Here is a 10,536-nt window from a genome sequence, read left to right on the forward strand (position 1 = left end):
TACCAATATTCAAAGTGGAGCAGCGGACACCTTACCATCACATCGATCCTTCAATCAGACCTCAAACACAATGTTAACACTGATAAATTGGATACAAATTAATTAAATAAACCAGCTTTAAGCATCAACTAAGTCTTGTCTGTAATTCTTCAAAAATATAGAGCTACCCTTCAGCTTCCTAGTAGACAAACTGTCATGATACTGGGTCTGGTGACCCAGGGTTCTTATGTTTTTGAGTTGTGTTAATATTGCAGTGTCAGTCATGTTTTAATATGATTTAACTTTTGATTTGTGACTATTTAGAATTGTAGTTTAAACATTTTCCTGACTGCATAAGTCTCAGTGAATTTAAAATACATTTTCCAAGTCATAATCCTTCTTTCCCGAATGGACTTTTATCTTGTGCAGTCTCCAGACTTAAACCCCATTTAGCTGGTGCCACACACATTCATGGGAACCTCTACAACAGATATTGGAAGAACTTTCTGAAGAATATTTGATTTCTATTGTAAGAAGAAAGCCTCGGGTGTGTTCAGCTGTTATATTTGCCAAATCTGGCTACTTTGACGACTCATAATTTTAGAATACATTATTGTGTACAAATTGATTCCATGATTATTTCTTTTTAACTCCAATTGCTTATTTGTACTCTGCTTTCATTTCAGAGTGCAATGAGACATTGAACTGCATATTTTTCAATTTAAAAAATTGAAAAATTGGGGTGTTCTAAAACTTTTGACCAGTAGTGTTTGTGAAAGTAGAAGCAGAAGAACAGTAGCAGAAGACCACACTGGATGCCATTCCTGTGAGCAACAAAACAACGAGGCTACTATAAGTCATCTTACCTTGTATCAGTGATTCAGACTGCTTGTGGTGTCGTAGATATTAATACTAATTTAAAATCCAAAGACTACCTGAGTATTGTTGCTGACAATATCCAACCCTCTGTAATTAAATTGTCCCCCATTTTCTGATGGCTGCTTCCAGCAGGTTGACAGACTGTGTGAAAAAGCTCAGATCATCTTAAACTGTTTTCTTGAACATAAAACTGAGTTTACTATACTCAAATGACCTTCACTGTCACCAGATCTCAATCGAATACAGCACCTTTGGAATGTGATGGAACAGCAGATTCACATCACGGATGTGCAACAAATCTGCAGTAACTGTGTGACGCTATGATGTCAACATGAGTCAAAATTTCTGAGGAATGTTTCTAGCTCCTTGTTGAATCTGTGTAAATGTAGTTATGTGCAACACTTTCATTGCTTGTAATTATGTGTTCACACCTAATTAAATTTCATTAGAAGAGGGACTTAACTCACACCTTATGCATTCATTTACATACATACACCCACAACCAACACTACAAAACAATTAAGGCTACGTTCACACTAATGCGTTTTCGTTTGAAAGCGCATCGTCTTCTCTCCGTTTTGGCCTTCGGTCCACACTAAGACGGCGTTTTCCCCAAGGAAAAACGCAGCGTTTTGGAAACGCTCTCGAAAACGCATACATTTCAAAACTGAGCTGTCCTGTCGCAGTGTGGACACTCGAAAACACAGACTTTCTAAAACGATGCTGCATTTTAGTCATGTGACCAATTAAACAAAGACAGCAGAGTGCATTATACAGCAGTTGTTTTGATCGCTCTCAATTTCCACAGCCCTAAAAAAGATTGATATCAGTTTGTACATGCTCCAGATAGCTTTTCTTCAAATTCTTTAATTCTCACTCGCTTTTGCGTATGCGCAGGACTGGAACGTAAGCGTTTTGGGCCATTTCAATGTGGACGCACAACTCTGAAAACGCTAGTGTGGACGCGGAGTGTTTTCACCCGGGTCAAGTTTTTCCATCTTGTGCTGGGCAGCTGTTGTACCACACTGTCATGCTAAGACAGCAGATGCCTTCTATTGTGGCTCTGTAGATGATCACACGCAGCAAGAAGAGAGTCCGGTCCATTTTAGCTTCAAGAGGAAGACGACCCTTAGTTGGACTTTATTCACCAGGTGTGATGTGTTCAGCTACCAGATCAGGTCACGTTAAGTGAAGACCCAGGAACTTGACGTTGTCCACACGCTCTACTCCCTCCCCGTATACAAGGAGAGGCGTTTGTTCTGTCTTCCTGGATATCCTGCAGTCCATAATGAACTCCTTAATCTTGCTGGTGTTCAGGATAAGGTTGTTATCTAAGCACCACTGTGGATGAGAGGATAATTCTGCTCCTCCAGCTGAGGGAGATACAGTCTCTCTGCTGCTGGATGAGTCAAAGAGTGCAAAGAAACTGTTCAAGGTGTCAGGGAGAGTTGGATCACAGCTAACCTGTTGGTTACTGTGTTTACAGTCTGTTATACTCCTGATGCATCGCCACATATTTTGCAGTAAAGTAAATTTTACTTTAACTGAATTTCAACTTGCTGAAATCTCACTTTCAGGGTGGTTCAAAGACATGATTAGATCAGCTATTAAGAGTGCCACAGGAATCTTCACTGAGCGCTGCTAAAATAGCTAACATTGAAGAATATAGTCTAAGGAGCTTGGAAAGAAAAGCATCAGGACTTCTTTAAGCTGCTTGAAGACATTTCACTTCTCATCCAAAAGGCTTCTTCAGAACTGAAGACCAGGATGACTGAGAACCTTCACAGACATTGAAGAATATAATCATTGTCTATCATGGGGCTGCCGGCAGGCATATATTACAAGAACTATTTAAATTCCTGAAACTGCATTACCGTTTTTGCTAGAGACTAAATTCAAATAGTTTGGGAAAGAAGAGAAGGCCAGCTTTACGGGGATATTTGGTGTAACATGGTAGCATATGGCATTTATAAGGTACTGCTTTCTGAATATGGACAGAAAAAGAAAATCAGCTCCTATTCGTTACCATGTGTGCTTCACGTTACCGTATTCCTCCAACATTTGGGGCTTAAGAGCACATTAAAATGATTCCTGAAACATGAGAATAACTTTTTTTCTTCAATTTTACAGTAAAAATGACAAAGTATGTCCATAAATCTTGGTCAATAAAAGGGCTAATTTGCATATTTCATTTGGCCATGGGGGTGAAATCTGCAATCAGACATAGCAACTTGAGCAGAAACAATATTGTTTACTCCATTACTTTAGAGAAATTCAAGTGGAACAAATAACACAAAAACACCACAAGATGAAAAATAATGCAGGTCAAGAAATTACCATTGTACACATTTTACAGTGAAGTAAACAGTTCACTTGTGCTGAGAAAGAATCTCAGACTAGTTGGTCAAAATCAGTTGTTGAAGCATCTTTTAAAGGCTTTCCCTAACTGAATTTTACATATCGACTGCATTTACACAGAATAGAAAAAACCATGCTGAATGGAGATGAAATGAAGACTTTCCATTAAAATATACTGTGTTTTGAATCAAGGCAATAAACCGTCACTTCTTCTTCGCCAGACTTCGTGGGGAACTTTTAAGCAAGTCTCTGATCCTAAGGTATGTTCCTGTGGCTTCAGCAACTTCAGTGAACTCTGGTGTATCTTCAAATGGAACGATGCCAGCTGCAAACTTGCTACGATGCGGAACAGCAGTTATCTTCTCGAGATGCCCTGGAGTCGTACAGTCTCCACTCACCGGATGAGGCAAATCTGACTCAGGGCTCTGTGGGTTGTCTACTTCGGCTTTCACTGGCTCAGGACTCTGAAATGTGCCGTCCTCGGCTAACAGTGATTCGGGACTCTGAGGGGTGCTGTCCTGAGTTTTAACTGGCTCGGGACTCTGAGGGATGCTGTCTTGGGTTTTAACTGGCTCGGGACTCTGAGGGGTGCTGTCTTGGGTTTTCACTGGCTCGGGACTCTGAGGGGTGCTGTCTTGGGTTTTCACTGGCTCGGGACTCTGAGGGGTGCTTTCCTGGATTTCGGCTGGTTCGGGACTCTGAGGGGTGCTGTCTTGGGTTTTCACTGGCTCGGGACTCTGAGGGATGCTGTCTTGGGTTTTCACTGGCTCGGGACTCTGAGGGGTGCTTTCCTGGATTTCGGCTGGTTCGGGACTCTGAGGGCTATCGTCCTTAACTTTGACTGGTCCCGGGCTTAATGACAAACCCTCTTGAACTTCCGGTTGATTTTCTTTGCTTAGGGAAGGTTCTTCAGGTTTTATTGAGTCCATTCCTTCATCCGTGTCTTCAGTTTCTGTGTCCGCGTGTGCAGATGTGGATACACTTGGTGAACTTGGTACAGGAGTTTGTGCGGCAGGTGTCTCACAGTCACTGTTAGAGGCCATGTCAGCATTTTCTAGAGCTGCCCAGATCAGTCTCTGCTGCTCCTCCAGTTCCTCCAGTGTCAGGTCATCCTCTGTTCCCTCCCCAGTCTCATCAACCACCACCCAGTCACGCCCTCGCACAGCTGGAGAGCCGTTGGTGGGAGTAAGTGGAGGTGTACCTTTAGGGAGAGGTGGGGGGGTGGGTGTAGCAGGAGGAGTGCCCTGTGGTAAAGGCGGAGGAGAACTAAAGCAAGGAGAGCCAGGAGGCAGTGGTGGCTGGAACTGGAAATCATCAGAGCTGTGAATTTGATGAGGTGTTCCTGGATCTATGAGAAGAAATAAAATAAAATCATCCACAGAGTGCTGACTGTGTATTTTTGTGCAACTGAGCTACAAATACCAAACCAAAACATTGTTTCTGTGAACTCAGCGTGATCTACTCTTGTTAAAAAAGTTATTAATTAGCAATAATCCTGGTAACAATTTACATAGAGCATTGATATACTGGCAGCAGCCAGGTCAACATGTTGGTTCAACAACAGTAAAATGAGAACTACTCATCTTTAGAAGATCCATAGTTTTTACATTCCAACTTAAAAACACAAAGTGAAGTTGGATGGATGGGATCCCAACTCTGGAAATCTAACCATTCAAGGAGAACATGAATGCAGGCTGTGACACCCAGATGTACGGTTACCTGATTCAATATCCATGTCCGAGCTCCTGTCTGGGGTCCGGTCCGGGCTAAACTTACTCCTCTTCCTCAGCTGTGGAGATGAGTCAAATTCATGTCTTCTCTTGCTGGAGGCGGCACCGGGCTGTTGGCAAGAGCAACATGCAATAAGACCAAAAAGCACGACTTTTGTTTTTCCTTTCTTAGCAACATATTTAAGTAGAAATATTGAAATCCTGTGGATTAAATGGAGGTCTGTGCAGTTGGATCAGTGTTGATTCATGCTGTAAAATGCGTAAAGGAGATTTTAAAGGATGGGTCATGTGAACACCATAAACTGTTGCACAGAGCAAAGTAACCTCAAGACAGTAGATTTTGTCCTCGATGAGAACAGTAATGGCTTAAATATCTAATCTATATCTTATTTCTAAGAATGAGCACTAATCTGCTAAATTTTGCTCAAGGTGGTGGCCGATAAAAATTTGGTTGAAGTTGAGAAGCTGCCGTTGCAAGAAGTCAGTAGGGAGCTGGGATACAGACCGTGGGAAAGAAGCTGGACAGGTAGGCTGCATAGTTTTGCTTCATGTGGCTGCTCTGCATTGGAATTGAACCATAATGCAGGAACTCCTGAAGATACAACAGAAATAAAGAAAAAGTGTTATTTAACTTAATAAAAAAGACAGCAAAAAAAAGGTCCCAGCATACTTTAATGGGTTGTCAACCATTTAAACTCCACATTTAATTGAAAATAACACAAAGACAACATTGCAAATTTGGAAACTAAAAATAGTTAATCATTGTTGATGCCAGCAACATTTGTCAAAAAGTCATAAGAAGCTCATATACACCACAGTATAAATTAGCTCTTTTTAAAAATTTAAAAACAAACAAACAAACAAAAAAACAAAAACATTGTACAAATTCATGAGGAAATAAAATATTTTCCCCATTCTTTCCCATTCTGACACCCATACAAACATGGACGCTGTTTTTTTTCTGATAACTACTCAGATGGTCCCTCTCCTCATCAGAATTTAATATTTTTAGTTGTCAGATGACATGACAGGTAGCAGTCGTGTCATTTCTGTGTCCTGTTTACATTTTCAGTCAGTCAGTGATCTCCACTATAAAGCTGTGGATATTGCAGAACCGTCTGTTGGCCTGAGGATCTCAGTCATATATCTATGTGCAGCGATTTTTTTTCTAGATTCACCAAATTATTTTTTGAAATCATCTTTTTTAGATGACAAACACCTCAAATTCCTTCCAATTTCACACTGAGAAAGAACCTTACATTTATTATTATTTTTCCCATGTTTTGGTTTATATTCACACAGTGAAAACCCCAATCAAATCAAAAATGTTTGTGTACTCTGCTGTGTGCCAGAATGCAAAGCATGTCTGGCTACACAAACAAATCGCAACAAAGGGGGAAACAAAGCAGAGTTTGATTTAACCAGACTAGAGAATGTAAATTTAGCTTCACAAGTACTGATCTGTTGCAATTTACCTAAAAATGTGTTGTGTTGAAATTATTCAACAAGATATTTCTAGTCTTTCATTGCCCCTTTCTTATTTTTATGACATCAAATCAACATTTAATGTTGATGGTTTTGAAACAGTACATCACATATTTACTTTTTACTGGATACCAGGCGGTACTGGAGGTCAAACATTTGAAAAGGCAGACTGCAAGACTTACATCTTTCATTTTGTGTGGTGCGGCTACATTGAAACCTGGGAAATCCACCAGTTTGGAAACATCATAAGAGAGGTTTTGTGAATTAGTGTTGTCAGTTACAGTGCCATCACTTGATGCTGTAAGAGAGAAAAAAACAACATCCTCTATAATCTGTGCAGACTGCAGAAGCTTTTATTTTTCTACTTACTCTGTTCAACAAAGAAAACAAATTGTGAAGCTGTTTAGTTCTTTTTCAAACTTACCATTTCCGTCATACAGTGATAAGCCAGAGTTTTCCATCTCTGCCTCTTTGAGCCAACCTGGTGGGTAACCTAGCTGCCTCATGCGATAGATCAGAGGAGGTAGGGTGTTCTCATCAATGCCCAGAGCTGTCAGCAGCTCCTCACTGTTTAACAGCACAACACAGTAAATAAATCAAATGAAAAATTAAAAGACTAAAAATTACACTTGTCTAAGTTGGCATAGAGACCAAAACCATGTGATCTACATGCCAAATATCTTTGGTATAAACTAACTAACGGATGAAGCCTTTGGAGTACGAATGTGAGAGCAAGTCTACCACCAGCATGCAAGAAGCTGAAGCCAAGGATTATGATTCAGAAACTCTGAGTGAGACACTGACAGCTTCTTCTTCATGTAATTAATTTGGTAGAAAAACAGATGTAAACAGAACAAATATTACACTGTCAGACAAAGAACCTGGAAGCTGCTGTGGTTGTAAAATGTTGTAAATACATTACATTTTTAAAATTCAATTGAGAAGTACAGACTTATTTCAACATGAGTACTGAAAAAGGTACTGTTGCAAACATAAACCTTAGGACAATAACGTTGGGCAATTTTCACCCATATGATGAAAAAAGATCACTTAGTGGTCATTTCCAAGGGAATTCATAATCATAATAAAATGTAACGGGTCATTCTTTCCCCTCTTATATCTTATTTTGTTTCTCTCTCCCACGGTTGTCAGTTTGCAGGGAGACTGTGCCTTCACCATTTTTCATTTTTATGATTTTTTTTCCCCCATTAATGATTCCCAAATTTTGAGCCTTTATTTATTTTAAATTGAGTCCCCAGATAACACTTTTTTTTTCATTTTATGAAATAAGGTACGTATATATAACCCTGTAAAATATGCACTTTTGCAACATTATGTAATTAAATTAAAATTGTGAGTAAATAAAGATGTGTGGAGAGTAAAAAAAAAGTCCTGCCTCATGACTCCAGGCTTGTATTTGGCAAACCGCTCCTCCACTTCATCAGCATGGTATCTCTGGTTACTCTGCATGGCTTGGTTGTTGCTCTGATTGAACTCCTTTCTTCTCTCATTAATTGCAGCCATGTCTTTAGGCTAGGAGAGAAAAAATACATTCTTATATTAAATTATGTTCTGTCCTTGTGTTCATCCTGGATTAACAGATCATTAATGGTACCTTGGGACATTCTCTCAGCTGGTGACTGCTTGAACCACAGTTGAAACACATAGACTTGGGTCTACAGTGAACAGAGCAGAGACAGAATCATTATACATTATAAATTCCACCCAGCACACAAACAAAGAAGAGTTGTAAACAGGAAAAGCTATGGAATTTTTGTAGTCTTACCTTTTGTCTTTCATTTCTATTTCCTGGCCATCAGTTCCAATGACTTGGTTGAAGACTTGCTGATAACTTTGCAGCAATTCAGGAAGCTATAATGCATTTGTCTACACAGCTGTGAATTTTTAAAATTTAATAAATCTGACTACAGCACTTCATAGGCAATAAATGTTTAATTTATTCATGTTAAAGATACGTTGGGACATCCCATCCATCGGTCAGCTGGGGGTTTTCATTTACCAGAGGCTGTCCAAGTTTATCAACACTGAAAGTAGTGAAATATAAGACACTCCCAACAACCTAAAACAAAAACATAACACAATAAGTTACTACTTGTGAGCCTACACATCTCGTTTTCAGTGTGTTTGAATGAGAAATAACAGCATGTGCTCACTTTAAAGGCTTCTGTTGTTGTTCTCACACTACTGGAAGACATCATCTGTGGATCTTCGTCCAAAGCAAAAGCGGAATTCTTTATAGAGGGAGAAATATGTATTTTTAAACAGAAACTTCATTGTGATATTGAAAATATTTACAATAGTAATATACAGTGCTGTGAAAAAGAATTTTCTCCCTTCGTGACTTGTTTTTTTTTTTTTGCAGATTTGTCTGTCACATTTACATGTTTCAGATCATGAACGACTTTATAAGACAATGAAAACCTGAGTAAATGCAAAATGCTATTTTTAAAGTTATGTTTCTGATAATGAAGTCAAAAAGAATTTCTAAACTTACCTGTGTAGAAAACTAAAACGCCCTCACCCCTTGCAAATGTAAAATTAATCGTGCCTTTCTGTCTTTGTAGACAGACACATGTATTTAATTTTCAATGATTTATTACAGGTATTTGCCGTATTGTCAGTAACAGACTGGATGTTATTGCCAGCTTGACCCCATTTAATGACAGACTGACAGCATACCAACTTAGTCTTATGGCAACATTAATGGTAGGTTGTAATGACAGGGTTAGCATACCAGCAAAAAAATGTTTTTTGTTGTTTTTTTTGTTTTTTTTACAATATTATCCCATCAGCCTTTTACAGCTTTTATGTCAAAAAGTGATAAATTACAATATGTGCTATTGTAATGTTAAAAAATCTGAACAATGTCATATTTTGAGTGACGTATTGTGGTAATATTCTATCATGTTGAGTCTGGTGATTTTCACCTCTAATAGACACAAAAAACTTCTTCACGGCTCTGTATATTCTAGGTACACACCTGAGGTTTGATGTTAAAGGAGGACCTCTTTTCAACGTCTGGTTTATGGTGCCTCAAAATCACACTGCAGATGCAGTCTTCAATTTCCTGGCGACACGTCCTAGCAGGGTGATTAAAAATTGTCATTCATATGTTGTGAATGGATCTAAACCGAACATGTTGTTAATAAATTACCGTAGATGTAATAATTTCACCAACAAATACGTTCATACATTAAAAACTTACTTAAAATATAAAGAATTCTGACTTACTTTGATATGATGTTGTTTGTATAAAGGACCTGAAGAAGAGGCCCGTCGGTGTTAACATCTTCAACAGTGACGCCGCTGTAGTGTTGGAGGAGGGAAAACATCGCAGGATCACGGTTGGCGAACAGTTTCGTTTCATTTGAAATGATCATTATTGGGTGTCTACTAGTTACCTTGGTCGCGTCAGGAGGCTCATTTTCCTTCGTAATATTTTATGTGGTCTGGGAATTAAAGAAAAATGACAAATTCTGCAGAAAAAGGACTGTTAGAAGTCATTTCTTGGTTGTGTTTTGGTTGCATCCTATGCTAGCAAATTTAAGCTAGTGCTAACAAACTGCCACAAGGATATTCTCCTCAGTGAGTCTCTGGATGTAATCGTCGCACTCCTCCAGCCTGCTCCGGAGCTCGCTCCTCTCGTCCTGCTCTTCATCATCATCTGTGAACCGAATGTGCGTCGTGACCAGGGGAGCAGGCTCATCGAGCTGCTGAAAGAGCTCACTGTCCCCAAAATCAACTTCTGCCATACCTGGCGCTACCCGATCCGTATGCGGAAACACGACATATCGTGCGCATGCGCAAAATGTGATTGCTCCTGATACTTTCACAATAAAACTACTGAACCGTCACGTAACTGATGTACGTAAAACCACTAATTTTATTTGTTTTTAACTTGCATTCACAGCGTAAAGTAACCCTAAATAAAAATATAAATAAATTGGATTACTACATATCTCTGAAGATAAATACAAATAAAAAAAACTCCAGGAATAAATTTGAATTAAAAAGTTTTTCTTTTCTTTTCTTATGGACTCAAATAAGTTTTGCTGAAAAACTGAATATGGAACAAGCAAAGCTT

The 10,536-nt window shown here is 39.0% G+C and overlaps 1 protein-coding gene across 1 annotated transcript; it reads right to left on the reverse strand.

Moving 5' to 3' along the window:
• Window positions 1-2,731: 2,731 nt before the first annotated feature.
• On the reverse strand, window positions 2,732-10,250 carry LOC102295321 (zinc finger, CCHC domain containing 8). Its single transcript, XM_005916264.2, has 15 exons — window positions 10,030-10,250; window positions 9,854-9,896; window positions 9,684-9,758; window positions 9,433-9,532; window positions 8,606-8,683; window positions 8,408-8,511; window positions 8,218-8,283; window positions 8,047-8,107; window positions 7,828-7,964; window positions 6,856-6,998; window positions 6,614-6,729; window positions 5,452-5,538; window positions 4,936-5,056; window positions 4,014-4,564; window positions 2,732-3,896 (listed from the first exon to the last, which is right to left on the reverse strand). The coding sequence occupies exons 1-15, from the start codon at window positions 10,202-10,204 to the stop codon at window positions 3,420-3,422; spliced, it is 2,334 nt and encodes a 777-aa protein (XP_005916326.1). The 5' UTR covers window positions 10,205-10,250; the 3' UTR covers window positions 2,732-3,419.
• Between the last annotated feature and the right edge of the window lie 286 nt (window positions 10,251-10,536).

Source organism: Haplochromis burtoni, unplaced genomic scaffold (genome assembly GCF_018398535.1).
Source record: "Haplochromis burtoni strain Fernald_Lab_line unplaced genomic scaffold, NCSU_Asbu1 Contig_18, whole genome shotgun sequence".
NCBI lineage: Eukaryota > Metazoa > Chordata > Actinopteri > Cichliformes > Cichlidae > Haplochromis > Haplochromis burtoni.

Excerpts from the sequence above, each read along its gene's own strand:
- LOC102295321 (XM_005916264.2), bottom strand. The coding sequence starts at position 10,204 with ATGGCAGAAGTTGATTTTGGGGACAGTGAGCTCTTTCAGCAGCTCGAT. Across the intron at positions 8,284-8,407 it reads GATGGATGGGATGTCCCAAC|TTATCAGCAAGTCTTCAACC; the intron begins GTATCTTTAACA and ends ATTGCTGCAAAG. Across the intron at positions 5,057-5,451 it reads TGTCCAGCTTCTTTCCCACG|CCCGGTGCCGCCTCCAGCAA; the intron begins GTCTGTATCCCA and ends TCTTGCCAACAG.